Below are 15979 nucleotides of genomic sequence, written 5' to 3'. Positions count from 1 at the left end.
AGATACCAATTATTATTAAAAAACTCTATATATTTTATTTATTTTAAAAAATTTATAAACAAATATGTACAGAATAAGATATTTAGCACATGAAAGAAATATTTAAAAATAATAATAATTTTAATTAAGTTTATGATAATATGAGAAATAATTATTTCACTTTCCTAGTTCACTTATTCTTTCTTTCTCTTAAATAATAATTTTAATTAAATAAATTGTACTTTAAATAAGTTTGTAAACAATGAAAAATATAATGAATTTTATATATGATTTTTAAGGTACTTTTGATAATATTGTTAAATCCAAGTTAAAGCTTTGCATTGATGATTGGTACATAATAAAAGTTGACATTAAATATTTGTATAAATTATTAAAGTAAAATTTTGTTTTTTTAATTAAAAATGACATTAAAATGCTTTAAAAACTATACCTAAATTTTATTCATAAAAAAATGTTTACAAATTTGTAACATTATTAAACCATTGTTTTAATTTATAAACTTGTAAATATAATTTGTTTTTAGAATATTTTATTAAACTTATAATTGACACTATGATAATGGGATTATAAAAAATAAATTTTTAGAATGTTATTTTTATACTATTATAATTGTTTAGAAAATAATCTATAACGAGAATTTGACAAGGTATGTTGAGAACAGAGAGCATGGTAGCCGGGTAAAGATATTGTCACAACGAGCATCCACCAATATATTGTTTTTTCTTGAATAATTGAGGTACGGTTGAAATAAATATGATTTAAATATGCATACCAGGTAGGCACATCAACAAGAGAAATATCATTTGGCCACACTTTTTTCATTTAAAATGATGCTTTTTCTTTAATAAACTCGATAATTTTATATTCAACCATTAAGAATAACCCAAATCTTCAAATTTGATTTAAGAATTGAAATTCACCAGCCATCGAATACATTGGATATTATAACGTATAAATGTTACAAAGGCCTATTAGTGTTACCAGCTGGTTGCCTAATTGGTGAACTAAGATTTAGGTTACTATGTATTTGTAGACTAAAACTTTGATTATATGTGATGATAAGAACATGCTGAAGGCTTTGATTCTTTATACGCTTCCCCTACTTAGGCATCTGTCGACAAGAGATGTTATGTCAAGTGGATTAGAAATGTCAGAGAATCTCTTTTACTCAAACCAAATAATAAGATGTTTTATTCTTATATTCTCTTTTTACTTTATGTAATTCATTTCTTTCACAAAATTAATGTAATAAAAATAAGTTGATGTATAAAAATATTATTTCTAGAAAACTAAACACCTCTAAAGTTTTTTAAAAATATTTAATTTTAGTACACTATCATTAGTGTAAAGCAATTTATAATATCAATGAATTAGAATATATTGAGAAATTAATTTTTATATTTATCTTTATAAAAATCAATAATTTTTGTTAATATGTTGATTTATAGTATAATTTTTTTACAGTATCAGTGTATTTAAATTATTATTTTTTAATTTATGTACAAGTATAACAGATAGATATTGTTTCATTTTTAAAGAGTTTAATTATATATTTGAATAGTATTAACACGCACAGTGAACATGCAAATTACGTTAATAATACCAAAATTAGTTAATCATTTTAAGTAAGTTAAAATTATATAGTTAACCTTTTTAGTAATTAAGTTAAGCGTGATGTTTATTTAGATGAGAATTCCAAGGCTAGGTGAATATTAAAAACTTGTATTACTAATATATATATATATATATATGTCAAACATTGACACAAAAATGAGTGCTAGTTGTAGGTTTGTTCTTGTGAGAATAGATTTTGTTTGATAAAAATATAAATATTGTAAACTTATCTTAATAATATAATATATTAATGATATATATATCAATTTTTATGCAAATCAAATTGTACTGTAGTATAATATATTATACTCACTACAAAAATTATACATCAAATATTAAAATAGTATTTGTTAATATAGTCTTTATTTTAAAAAATAAATATTGAAAATTTATACAAATGAATAATGTGTAATACTGAGAAAATAATTTTAATATAAGCTCACAATATTTATACTAATGATTAATTTTATTAAGAAAAGAAAAATAATTTGTCAGAAAATAATGTGGTTTTGTAGTAATAATATAATTTTGTTGATCAGTGGAGAATTTTCCATACAAAAAATAATATGAAGAAAAGTCTGAAAAATGTGTTGGATCTTTTATTCGAAATGGAGCATCCTCTTTTACAAGTAGATGTCAGGGGACCATGCGGAATGGATCTTCTGATCTGTAGCCCAATGTTTAAGATAATGTCACTTTATGGTGGAAGGGGCACATGCATGTAGAAAGCGCAGGTCAGTGCCCTCTAAAGGAAACCTCCTTGACGTAGATTGTTATTTTTTTCATTTTTAAAATTCACCTTTTTTTTCTGATTATTATCTTAGGCTGTTCATGTTCTTTAAGATTTTTGTTTCATTCGTGGATTAATTATCTTATTATCGTTTTAATTCAGGTTATTTTGCTTGAATGTTGATTCTTAAAAAAGAATAAAAACTTTGGTTCAATTTAAGGATAACTCGTTAGTATGTGACACATAATTTCACCATCAATCTAAACATTTCATTTTCTTAAAATTCATATAGGTCCATAAATATATTATTGTTGTAAACTTTTGAAGCACTTTTTGGTATTACTGATAATCTTTTTATAATTTTGTTTTGTTCAATGATTATCTAATATACTAATTTTCTTATAATAAAAAATATATAATTAAGCGAAGTATAAAATATACCCAAAATTATATAAATTTCACAATCAAATTCACAAAAAGAAAAATGTCTAAACCAATATTACATTGGAAGGCCATGACAATCTCCTATAAACAATATGCATCATAACTACAAAGTATATATAATGCAAAGAATAAAACACCAGTTTGTTAACAAAAAAAAAGCACACCCATAAATAGTGAAGAGAGATAAGTCAAAATTTTGTTTCTGAAAACAATTCTATCATGAATTAATTATAAGGACTGGTTCACCCTCTGAGTATTTAACTTATACTTAAGATTATTATAAATACAGATCAAGTTGGAGTAACTCTTATTGTTATATACCTACTTTTTTATTGGACTATAGCCAATTATTTTTATAATAAATGCACACGTCTTAGTCAACATGTGGTCTTTTAACCCCTATTCATAAAATTTAATATTTATTTTGGAGAATAAGAAGCTTGCTACTAAAAAATATGGAGAGGAGGGAGAAAAGAGCAACAGGTTGACACACAAACAAATATTATGTTACTAATATTTAAAGAAAGTTTAATGGTTTTAACTAAGTATTAAGCTACAAAATTTTAAATATGTGTGAATTTAATTAAATTTTTTTAAATAATAAATACCTAATTAAAAATTTAATAAATCACGAGGGCTTATGTATTAATTTGACCTAGTATTATCATATCATTGTTTAGATATTGTTATAATAAAATAAAAACAAGTTTTCATTCTAATATATTAGAGAGATGAACAAAATCGTAAGGAGATAAGTGAATGGAAGTTAATCGATTCAAACATTTTTTTTATGTTAATCTATATAAAATGTTTCTTCATTTGTCCCTAAAAATCATTAAAAGATTATGTTTTTTATTATTTAGTAAAGGACCAAAATCACCTCATATTTGCTAAATATATGTACTAAAAAGAAATAACTTTTATAAGAATTAAAAATATATTTAATCTAACTTAATTATATTCCATCGTCTCAAATATCAATATGAGAAAAGAAAAAACTTCGTAATATGTCTTACAACTCGTCTTAACTACTTGATTCTCACTTCCTAACTACTGATAGATGTAAGGTCAGTATAAAAATTGACATGTGAGAAAAGAAAAATTAAGGTTATTTTGCAGCTAGATATTGAAGCTGGAAAGTGAACGAAAGGGTTTCAATTTAAAATGTTGGTGTAGTAATGCTGTTATTACTATTTTTTCAGTTTTGTTAATAACTGATTGAGGAATAACAAATTTATCATATTAATTTTTTAAAATTACTTAAAAATATTAAATAAAATTTATTTTTATTTAATAAATAAATTTTCTTAACTAGTCAATCCTCTTATTTGGCATTGATTGTTTAATTTTTAAGGAGATGGATGCAACGTTTTGCCGCAAAAAGCTCCTTAAAAAACATGAAAAAAAGGCTAAAATACCGTAGGTAATAAATCAACCGACATGATTTTGTCAAAAAGATGCCACACATTATGACATCGTTCCCAAAAACACGGTTCATGTCTCTTTGAAATCGATGTTGCATAATTAATATTAGAGTAATGTTATTTTATTATATTGTTTTACATACAAAAGAAATATGTGATAAAAAATCAATAAATAAAAAGCGATAAAACTATATATATTACTACTTTTTTAAGATAAAAAATGGGTTAATAAGTTATAATTATAATTTTCTTAAAATATATCTAACATATTTTTTTAAAAAAAGAGGAGTTCAGGATATTTTTAATTCTACCCAAAAAAAATGGATAAAATTTGTTATGAATTGCGTTACTGATTGTGACGAATTTGTATCACCGGTGTCTCCACTAAAATTATTCTGAATGGTGTGTTTGCCTTCATCCCATGCATTGTTCCCTCTTGTTAATGGAATCCCTCTCCATCTTTTGGCTTTAAGAATTTTTCATTTTTATTAGGGATTGTGTCAATGGCTGATTAATTAGTGCCATACGATGAAGAGTAGCAAACTTGCTATCTACTTATCATACATATATATTTGATGCTAATGCCTCAGTCCTAATTGCTAAGCTTAATGTTAAAAACTGCTGTGGACTTGTGGAACTCCTAGACCCATTTTGTTGATATTTTTGGTTTGAGATCTAACTTTGATAAGTCTAGAATATATCAATTTTGATAAGTCTAGAATATATAGTAAGATTCTTGGTGTTGATAATTGGGGAAGCATTGGGAAACACTTGGGGTGTGTGATATCAAGACTAAACATACTTTAAGGATTTTGAAAGTATTGTTGACAAAGTACATTGGAGACTCAAAGAATGGAGGGAATATTTTTGTGCAATGCTTGAAGGAATAGGATGAGCCTCATTAATTCTATCCTCTCTGTCATCCCTTCTTCCTAAGAGAATAAGTGATTTCTCCTTGATAGGGTGAATAGAATTATAGAAACTTCCTCCACAAGGGAACAAATTATTCCCATAAACTTTCTCTTGGGGAAGACTTGGGATTAAGGACTTAGGTCCTATACTTTGCCATTTGTCAATATTGGATAGGATGTCCTTAAACAAAAGAAGTGCCTTTGCCCTATGGGCACAAGTATCTCTATCCCACATAAGACAATAATGTGGGCATCTTAATTGCTCCAATAACTGGAAGGATTATTAATTTGGAGTAGTTGCAGCTTCAATCAAATTTGGTTTTTCATAATAAAGATTGTGTTTCTTTTTCGTTTGCCATCTGAGCTGGTTGACTTATTCATGGCCCTTTTGTCTTATGGGTAGGACCGTGGGTAATATGTTTTTAAAAAAATCACACTTTTTCATTTCATTCTTTTTGGGTAATGTTTTAAGAAAATAGAAAACTTCACAAAAAGGACCCAAAAGGCCCAAGGCCGAAACAACAAAGGGCTGTAGCCCAACGGAGCTAATCTGCAGCATGACTATATGGATCATTACACGTAGTGCCTTTGCTTGGGCTACTCCCTTTCAGATTACTTGGGTTTGTTTTTGTTGACCAAAAAATATTTTTTTATATAGTTCTATTTAAATAAGAAAAAAAGTCTCATGGTAGGTTTAATATTTTTAAGGAAGATTGGTTTTTAAACGTAAGAATTTGTATACTAAAGGGAAAAAGAAACACAAAAGGATCTGTATGACTGTATACCCTATCTTTTTGATTGGGGATTGGATTACGAAACTAAAATCAACAGCACTTTAATTTTGGGTGTTTTCTAGATAGACTTCCCGATTTAAATTACCATTTTTATATGTTTAGATCCATTTCATTTTATATTATTTGTATGTTGTCTTTCAAAATGAACAGATAAAATGAAATGGAAAAATATTAGCACACTCTTCTTTCAATTTTCAAACATAACTCACTTTATTTTTAACTAAAATTAATTTTACAAAAAAAAATATATTTTAAAATAAAAATTGCATTTAGCCAAGTATACGCTATATATATCATTTTTGTATTACATCACATGGGTTGAAACCAATTTTAATTCAATGATCCAAAAATAAGATAATAAATAACTACATGATAGTGATAGTGTGTGTAACATTAATTTATACATTTTTTTCAAATAGATTATTACTGGATGAATTTTATATGAAGTTCTCTAAAAGACGTAGACTTACAGAGTTACACAAAATTTAGTAAATATATATAAAGTATGGTATTAACATTTTTATTCTTCCATTTGGTGATTCTTTCTTGTAGCACCCTGCAAGAATTAACGTTGGTTACACACTTCACCTTCGGATCTTGACCTGACTTTGTCCTGTCTTCAAGTCCAAACACCACCTCAACCTCAGTGAGTTCATCTAATTGTGTAATTATACAACCGTTGATCTTAAAATGCACTGAAGAAATCTACCTCGTGCTCTTAGTGCCACCAACTAACAGCATGTTAATTTTCCGTTTTGGAAGTCTCAACATACGAAGGGTTCAGAGTGTAAAGTACATGGAGAAATGATTCCTCATACCATATTAAAACTGAATAAACTGTTCAAGATTTTTATTTCTCAAAAACTGGTCTTTGCTCCTTAAATATATGGGTACAATTAAAATAAAAGTTATCCCCCATAATTGTCAATAACAGAAACCTTAACTATCGAACAGCTAAAAGCAATACTAAACATAGTTTTTACATGATATCCTTCATATGCGAAATCAAATTCACACACTCTAAGTGGTTCACCTACTACTTTCAAACTTGCAACCATACAATCCAATAAAGCTTACTTTTTTTGTGCCAAGAATTGTAATATTCACAGACCTATTCCTCTCCCTATCTCTTTAGCTATGCAGGCTCGAGGATTCTCCATTGTGCTTCTTCTGCTTGCTCTATACTGTGGTTTAGACCCTTTCAAGCAAAGCCCCATTGCGGGCTTCCCTGACTTTGAGGTGCACAAAGTTGAAATGCCCGCATGGTCTGAGGTTCCTACTGACCGAGACAAGGACAACTTGTTGGAGAAATCGGACCTCATGTTTGTGAACCAAGTGCAAGGACCAGAAAGCATTGGCTTTGATCCTCTTGGCCGTGGCCCTTACACTGGTGTTGCTGATGGAAGGATTTTGTTTTGGAATGGACACTCTTGGACTGATTTTGCATACACCTCCCCCAATAGGTCACACTTCTCTTTATTCCTCCCTTTGCCAACTCACTACTAAATATTATAACAGTTTTATTATTTGAACAATTGAAAATAATTGATTGTACAAACATAAATTCATGAATCAAGAAAACTTAGAGCAGAAAACATATATGAATAGTTTCTACATCTACCATCCCAGATATGTCCCAAAAAGGGGAGACAACTAAAAATTGTCACCGAAAATTTTGATATTAGAAAAAATCGAGCAGTTCCCGTTCTGTTAAGCTATAGAAATATCTCATTAGTGCTGGCTTAGTAGGAGATAATTATGTGCTAAGTAAATTCATACGCTTTTGTCGCTGCTCAATACATCTTGAGTTTTGATATACCATACTTTGGACCTGGTTATGACTATGGGAGGATAAAGTCTTACTATGATGATAGCACTTGTGTAGAGGGAAATGATTGAATGTAGAAAAACTAAAGATTAGTTTCATGTTGACTTTTTTATGTTTACTATATTGTGGCTATATACGCTTGCAACATCACAAGATAATGCTCGTTGCATCTTCTTTCCAAACACAGATCAGAACTATGTAATCCCAAGGCATTTGCATCGCCACTTAGTTATGTGGAGACTGAGCACATTTGTGGAAGGCCTTTGGGACTCAGATTTGACAAGAAAACTGGTGATTTATACATTGCAGATGCGTATTTTGGGCTGATGAAGGTGGGGCCTCAGGGTGGTTTAGCAACATCTCTTGCAACAGAGGCTGAAGGGGTGCCACTGAGATTTACTAATGATGTAGACATTGATACGGAGGGGAACATTTATTTTACAGATAGCAGTACTAATTATCAGAGGAGGTAGGCTTAGCCCGTTGATCTTTTTCATGTTGATACAACACCTAGTGAAATTGTCATTATTTTGAATATACGATGAATACTAAAAATAGAGCTGGGGGTACCACTTATTTACTTTGGAAGGTTAAGTATCCTTAGTCTGCTATACTAATGGAATGAAGGAAAATGCATAACTTTCCCTTAATAGAGTGACAGGTTGGTTGGGGACTGCCATGACGGTAGCCGAAATAAATCCAATGACTACAGTTAGTTAAGTTGTTGTTTTACCTTATGTTGCATGAATTATTTTGTGAATTAATATAATGCTAGACTTAATATTTTCTCCATCTTCGGGGCTCCAATCCTCAAGGACTCGATAAAATGAGTAGGAATAATGGTTGAAATTGAAGTCATATTCGTGATACTTGTCAGATGAGGAAGAAGAATATGATAGATAAACATCATTCCGCACTTTGTCGGAAATGTATGCAGGAGACCACCACAACCTTTAGAATAGATTGTATCCATTGTGCATTTTTATGATCATTAAAAGTACTTTTGATACGCAATGTGTCATAGTGACCAATAGTTCAATTGGAACAAGCAGATATCTAGTGATTACAATGGTATGGTTGTAACTGAGTAATGGCTACTATATCTGGATTTTGCGCCTTTTTTTTTTGTCAAACTGGATTTTGCGCTCAAACAAGCTCTTTGTTTGCATGGCATTCGTGGTTGATGGGAATTAAGCCTATTGTACAACACAAAATAATGTAGTCACAAGGGTCTATCTGGCGTATGAAAAAATTGTCTTGAAGAGCTTTAGCTAAGAATTCTGAGGCACTGATGTCATGTTCTTTACTCTGGATGCAGGAATTTCGCTCAGCTTGTATTCTCTGGTGAGGATAGTGGCAGAGTTCTGAAATACAATGCCACCACTAAGGAAACCACTGTTCTGTTGAGGAACGTTCAGTTTCCAAATGGCATTTCCTTAAGCAAGGATGGTTCCTTCTTTGTCTTTTCTGAAGGGATGATCGGAAGGTGAGTCGAATACACATAATCCCCCCCTCCCCCCCGCGCCACCCCCCCCCCCCCCCTTTTTTTTTTCTCTTCATTGAAGTCCCTTTGCGGAGTCACAACCACAAGAAATAAAAAATAACTAGAAAAAATTCAGTTAGAAAGAAATGGATGAGAAATTAGATTAAAAAAATGCATTATAAAATAGATGAAAATTAGGGTATAAAAAGTGAGAAATTTTTGTTTTACTTGTTTGGATGAATAAAAAAAGTAATTTATATTAAAAAGTAGTTTTATTATTATAATAAAAATTTAAATAAAAAATTAATATAGTATTTTTTTGTAATTATGTAATTTTTAAATATTTTCATATTACTTTAAAAATTATTTTTAAAAAATAAAAAATCTCACATCCTTTCTCACTCAAAATTTCACTATTTTGTATGAAAAAATTAAATGATGAATCCTTCATTCATATAAAACAAAATATCTAACCATGAAAGATCTTTCTACATTGTAAAGGATACTTACTCAGTTGATTGATTATGATTGCCATTGGCAGATATCAATTAAACAATTCCAGTAAATCCTTCTACTTTGGCTATAACTCTTTTTCTGAGATTCATCTGCTAATGTTATATCCTAATGCATTATACTCTCTTATTATATCCTCATTTTATAGGTTACGCAAGTACTGGCTAAAAGGAGATAAAGCTGGGACTTCAGAGATCTTCGCAATCCTCCCTGGTTTTCCGGACAACGTGAGAGTGAATGGAAATGGTGACTTTTGGGTGGCTCTCCATTGTAGAAGGAATATTTACATTTACCTGAATGCTATCTACCCAAAGATGAGAAAAGTCATAATCAAGCTACCTATTCCATTAACGATTCAATACATGATTCAAATTGGAGGTAGGTTCCATGCGGCAGTTGTTAAGTATAGCCCGGAAGGTAAACTCATGCGGATATTGGAGGACAGTAGGGGAAAAGTTGTCAGAGCAGTGAGCGAAGTGGAGGAGAAAGACGGCAAACTTTGGATTGGAAGTGTTCTTATGCCTTTTATTGCAGTTTACAACTTGCCATGAACAGAAAAAACAACAGATAGCCTTGAATTCCCTAAGATCACTTTATTTTACATTTTTACTTCCAGTAATAAATATAAATATATCTATCAAGTGACTTTTGAATGAACCAGTGCATGTTTAATTCAACTTATTTCGAGTAAATAATTACAGATTTTTACAGGGAAAAAAATGAAAAAAATAATCAATGGTTTTTTTGAAAATAATGTTTCCAAACATGCAATAAGTCTTTTAACTTCCTTCCGGTCGACTACATAATTTGAAAAACCAATTGTCTTGCAAGAATAAGTGAGAACAGTAAAGATCGAAAAAAAAGAAGTGCAAACAGAAAAACATCAGTTGCCTGGTCAGGGATGTCAGATTACAGTAAAGAATTATTTTATTTTTGTATTTCCATTCCTTCTTGAAAATCACTTATTGAATGGGAACATGTCTAGCAGAATGATTCCCTGCCTGCCTGGTTACAAAAAAACTTTTTGATCCCACTCACACAACCACCTATGAAACTGGAGTAACAGAAGTAATTGAATCTAAATACATATTTGCACTATGTAGTATGACGAGTAGACTAGATAAACTTTTGCTCACTCGTCCAGGACCTAAACCCACAAAGAAAATGATGAAGGAGATGAAAAAGAGCAAAACAAAAATGTGGGAAAATCACACCGGTAGCAGCTGGCTATAATCCATGCAAGCAAGATGGCCTTCATATTTGATTTTTTACATCTATAAGATCTCCACTGCATCTGCATCAACGCATGCATAAGCAATATGTAAATAGGCATATTGAAGGAAATTAAGGTAAAAACCAGAACTAGGCAAGACAAATGATAAACAAAAGAAACAGATAAACTGTCATACATGAACACAAGAAATATATTATAATCGGATCAATTCATAGTTATCGAGTAAATGAGATAATAAGTAATAATCTCACATTGTTTTCAGGAATCTTAGTAGCTAGAGAAATGTGGGCTTCTTCATTGACAATAGGCGAGTCTAGAATGCTGTCCAAAGGTTCCAAGCATCCAGCACGCTGCTTCCAGCAATTTTCCTGCAAGTGACATTTCATATAATCAGTTATAAAGTATCACTGAAATTTAACTAAAAGAAAGCTTAGAAAAACATACAAATTTTTACACTCGATCCAAGACTTTAATTTAACTTATATATAATAATTAATAAAGTAATAAATTATAACATATTAAATATAAGTTAAATGAAATGTTTAGATTGATGGTAAGAATTCTTAATATATATATATATTAAGAATGCAAAAAAAAAATAAAGACGAGTATGCATAAATACGTAGTTTTAACACATGGACATGGATTGATTACAGTTGAAGATATTTAATAGCTAGGCAAGCTAATTTTGTTAACATTCCACATTCCGTAGGCGTATTTTATTATCAGCACCAGCTATGTCTTGCATCTACTCTAAAAAGATCACATCAAAGGCAACCCAGAAATTCTCAACCCGTTTTCTAGTTTAAAACCCCCCACCTTCTTTTCACCTTTCAGAAACTTCACCTGACACGTAAATTTCTAATAGAAGGGAAAAAAACAAAAAGTTTAGCAATAGTATTTGCTTGTAACAAGAAGCAAAGTAATATAATTTCTTCGATCATAATGGGAAGCAATTACAATCCATATTCCCCGCATTTGTCTATATTAAGAATCCCCAATTCCTCACTCATCAAATCAACAACTTACGCCTGACACTAACATGTAAAAGAACCGACGTATTCCAAACGCCATATTGAAGAAAACTACTTTACACCTGTAACCCAATTAAGTAAATTTTCTGCCCAAAAGGAAGCCAAGGTTACATTGAACACAACCAATACTAATATTAATCTTAACTTCAACTCGCTTGTCCAAATTTACCACCACACAAACTGAAAATAACGATGTAACCCAATAAAAAAAGCTAACCAAAACCAGAACAAGACCATCCACACAATACAAATCCCCATTTACTAAAACAAAAAGAGAGAAAAATCCACTCAGCCAAACACATCATTATCACCTTGTTTTTCTTTTTCCAAATTGCGAGTACAACACAAACAAACAACAAAAGCAAGAATGAGAGAAAAGGGGCACAAGTAACGTACCTCTCCTGTGCTTAACAACTTTGGCGGGTTGACCCGTTCGGGTAGCGGGTTTAACCCGCTCTGCTTCCTCCTCCATCGGAAACAAAACCCCATCAATCCCCTGAACCGAGATCCGACCGTCCGTATAGATATCCGGGTCGAACAAATAAGCCGACCCGTCACCATACCCGAATTTAACCGATCCATCGGCTTCCTGAGCCACCACCTTGTGCGGCAAACGCAGCGTGTCGTAACGAACCTTCCCGAACCTTCGAACTGCATTGTACATGCTCTCTTCCGTCTGGTACTCCGGTATCAGGTGATAGTACATTATCTGCTCCGGCGCACCCGGTTCACTCAACTGCTCCGTCGTCAACTTTGCCATGGCCTCGTCGTTTGGTGCCAAAACAGTGAGAACGTAACCCTCCGACACTAACCGACCCATTTCCGTAGCTAACGACGTTAGATTCACTAGAATGTCGGCCATTTCGTTGTACCCGCCGTAATGAAGCAGCGTCTGAATGAAATCCTTTACTTGCCTCTCGCCGTTGAAGTGGTGGTGCGGCCCTCCCGGTCCCGGCGCCGGAGCCGGAGCCAGTGACGGTCCCGGAGCCATGGCGTCGTAGATCGGCAACACCGGCGGAGAACCGGGCTTCGCCGGCGGGGGAAGCTTCTTGTGACGTTGAGTCCTCGGGTCAACCTCCGGGGCTCCCTCCGGTTTAACGGCGGTGATGGAACGGAGGCTCCGGCGACGGTTGAATTCGTCCTCGACGGAGCGAGGAACGAGGAGACGCTCGATCCCATGGATGACTCCGTCGGGTCGGGTCATAACATTCGGGTGGGTGACCTTGGCCAGGTCGACGGTCCATTCTCCGGTGGTGGTGTTTCTGGCCAAATACAGGTGGTGATTGGAGAGCGTGACGTGGCGGGTTAATTCGGATAGGGTTTTGGATCCGATTTGGGTGGGGATGATGTGGAAGAGAAGAAGCGTTTGGAGTGAGTTGAGATTAGCAGGTTCAAGAAGAAAGCGTTTGAAATCAGGGTCGAGGTTGCGGTCTAGAGCTTCGTTCGTGGGAGCGAAGATTGTGATGTTGTGTGTAGCGACGGTGTCTTCAAGCGTTTGCAATAGCATGGCCTTTTCGACGAGTTCTGCGAGTTCAGTGTAATGCGAGTCAAGAAGAGCCACTAGAACTGAATTTGAGTTAATCTGACCCGTCGGTGAGGAAGAAGAAGAAGTGACCCGCAGCTTTGGGTTTTCCGATAATGCTTGCGAAAGGAGGAAGAGGAACAGAAGATGAGTGCAGATTGAGACGCCATAGATGCGGCAATCCATGGCCACCTCTACCACAGAATGCGTTGGAATGGAATGGAATCAACACTTGACTTCGACACTATCTTACAGCGCAGAGACAGAGAAAATATAACACCAACTCTATCGTGTTGTGTTGTGAATAATTACTGGTTTTGCTCATGTGGGGTTGGCTTTTGTTTACGTTTGGTGGGTAAATAACAAGAATAATATTAAATACAAATTAACGGTTCTTGTTCGCAAGAGTTAAACTAGTAATTAAGGTATTTAATCACGTAGTTTTAGGTTTAATTTCATAATTTTTATGTATGAAAGATATGATTGAGAGAGACTTTCATTTTTTACTACGACTACATGTAATTTTATATTTAATATTTATATTATGACATAATCAAATAGTTGAAATTGGAATTTGTGAAGGTGGCGGCACAGTTTAGCGCCTAGTTAAATAACCCAACCTGAATGTGTCGGTTGCATTGGGAAAAGAGTAGCACGTGGCGAGTGTAGATTGGAAGAAAGGGAAGAATGAGACAGGGTAAGAATGGGGTCCAGTAGACAGCTACACGAAGGTGGAGCATGAGCATTAAACGGTGGTTGGAAAATTAGATGAGGGGAAAACCTTGTTTAATTAGGTAGCTACCAATGGTACTACGCACTTGTGTAGAGCTGAGCAAGATCTTTGCATCAGGGACACACCCAAGCTCATGAAGAAAAATATTGTCACGTATGCTTATTTTCCTGGAATGACACTAGTAGTTGTTAAATACTTTGGAGGGATATAAGTCTATTTATATTTTGGGATAGATGCATAGCCTATTAATCAATATCTTTCCAATGTTGTTAGCTCCTCTCTGAGATTAATATAATATAAGAAGCAAATTAAACATAAAGTGAAAAATAGTACATAGAATAGGGTGAGGTTTAGAAGCAAACACAGAGATGGGGTAGAGAAATGTGAAAGTCAAGTCATTGATGCAGAGCTCTTTTGCCCTTTTTCAAGTGATATAACAATGACCTGCGTTAGGAGTGCGACTTTTTCCCCACCGTCGGGCTGTTTAATTTTATCTTCCCATAAAGTTTTCTTTTATAATGATAAATATTCTATACCTTTAAATAATTAATAAAAGTGCTTCATAATTTTAATAAACAAAACATAACTGTTTTAATATTTAAACGATACCCCCCATAAACTTTTACAAATAAATATCTTAAATATAAAATAAAATATTTGAAATATTTTATTAAATAACAAAATAAAAACCATTCACAGGCCAATAGGTAAGAAGAAAAAATATTGAGAACGCTGAACTAACTCCAAAAATAGCATTGTTACGAAATAATGAATGTTAGCTTTAAATATTATTTAAATTGTTAAAATATAAAATATATATGCATGACAATTCTATATAATTATATATTCTTCAATTTTAATTATAATTATTTATTTATAATTAAAATTAGGTAGTAAAGTCTATAAAAACTTCGCACAACCAATGTTACGAAAAGGAGGGGTGTGAGAATTGTTTTTTTTACGGATCATTTTTATTTCAATGAATAAGAATATAAAAATTTAAATATACTATATTAATATTTTTTAATTTCTCAATTTTAAATCATTATAAAAATTATTTTTTTATTTTTTTCTCCTACTTTTATCAATATAAATAATATATTTATTTATTTATTTTATGTTATCCCTGGTCTAACGAGACATGTAATATCATGATTTTAGTAGTGTAATATTTTTTTCAATCTTATTTACAATAAATGTCTATTATATTTTTTAAAAATATACAAAATAAAAAGGATTTTTATATGTACTGGTTATTAATTTGTTTATAAATTATTATTTATTATGGGAATTGAATTAACAATATACTTTTATTTAATACATAAGTTATCAATTAGATAATTTATTGTTTGTTTTTAAAATTTATTATAAATTTATAATATATTATTGTTTTTGTTAAATTTAATAAACTAATTATTTATTCCTTATACAAATTAAAACATAGTTGTATTTAATGAAATTCAAATTTAAGGCCACAAATTAAGCTGAAATAATCTTTTATTAATTGATTCAAGTAGTGATTCTATATTATTAAATAATATACATTTAGATAATAAAAAATGTGTTAATAGAATACTCTAAAATTTTGATTATATAAATTTTATATTAAATAAAAATAATTTCAAATAATATAATTTAAAAAAATTTAAAACTTTATTTATTATACTTAATATTTTTTAATATATATTCAAAATTTCTCTCAGTTTAAAATAATT

At 31.5% G+C, this 15979-nt stretch overlaps 2 protein-coding genes across 3 annotated transcripts; one reads left to right on the top strand and one right to left on the bottom strand.

Moving 5' to 3' along the window:
- The first annotated feature begins 7054 nt into the window (after positions 1 to 7054).
- Positions 7055 to 10292, top strand: LOC113855922 (protein STRICTOSIDINE SYNTHASE-LIKE 3-like). Its single transcript, XM_027487551.1, has 4 exons — positions 7055 to 7380; positions 7933 to 8214; positions 9064 to 9231; positions 9890 to 10292. Exons 1-4 carry the CDS (start codon positions 7055 to 7057, stop codon positions 10290 to 10292), a joined length of 1179 nt encoding a protein of 392 aa, XP_027343352.1.
- Positions 10293 to 10683: 391 nt separating this feature from the next.
- LOC113854126 (fasciclin-like arabinogalactan protein 15) lies at positions 10684 to 13892 on the bottom strand. 2 transcript variants are annotated; one of them, XM_027484986.1, is made up of 3 exons: positions 12406 to 13892; positions 11227 to 11343; positions 10684 to 11029 (listed from the first exon to the last, which is right to left on the bottom strand). In XM_027484986.1, the coding sequence occupies exons 1-2, from the start codon at positions 13715 to 13717 to the stop codon at positions 11270 to 11272; spliced, it is 1386 nt and encodes a 461-aa protein (XP_027340787.1). In that variant the 5' UTR covers positions 13718 to 13892; the 3' UTR covers positions 10684 to 11029; positions 11227 to 11269. The 2 variants fall into 2 exon arrangements, with proteins under 2 accessions (XP_027340787.1, XP_027340786.1); XM_027484985.1 differs by having other exon boundaries at positions 10686 to 11035; positions 12406 to 13891.
- Positions 13893 to 15979: the final 2087 nt, after the last annotated feature.

The sequence above is a fragment of the Abrus precatorius genome, unplaced genomic scaffold (genome assembly GCF_003935025.1).
Source record: "Abrus precatorius isolate BTA unplaced genomic scaffold, Abrus_2018 Scaffold11, whole genome shotgun sequence".
Classification (NCBI taxonomy): domain Eukaryota; kingdom Viridiplantae; phylum Streptophyta; class Magnoliopsida; order Fabales; family Fabaceae; genus Abrus; species Abrus precatorius.
This window is presented reverse-complemented; position numbering and strand designations above follow the sequence as displayed.

Coding starts and splice junctions, on each gene's coding strand:
- LOC113855922 (XM_027487551.1), top strand. CDS start 7,055: ATGCAGGCTCGAGGATTCTCCATTGTGCTTCTTCTGCTTGCTCTATAC. Junction 7,381..7,932: donor GCATACACCTCCCCCAATAG/GTCACACTTCTC, acceptor TTCCAAACACAG/ATCAGAACTATGTAATCCCA. Junction 9,232..9,889: donor TCTGAAGGGATGATCGGAAG/GTGAGTCGAATA, acceptor CTCATTTTATAG/GTTACGCAAGTACTGGCTAA.
- LOC113854126 (XM_027484986.1), bottom strand. CDS start 13,717: ATGGATTGCCGCATCTATGGCGTCTCAATCTGCACTCATCTTCTGTTC. Junction 11,344..12,405: donor AGTTGTTAAGCACAGGAGAG/GTACGTTACTTG, acceptor TGTCACTTGCAG/GAAAATTGCTGGAAGCAGCG.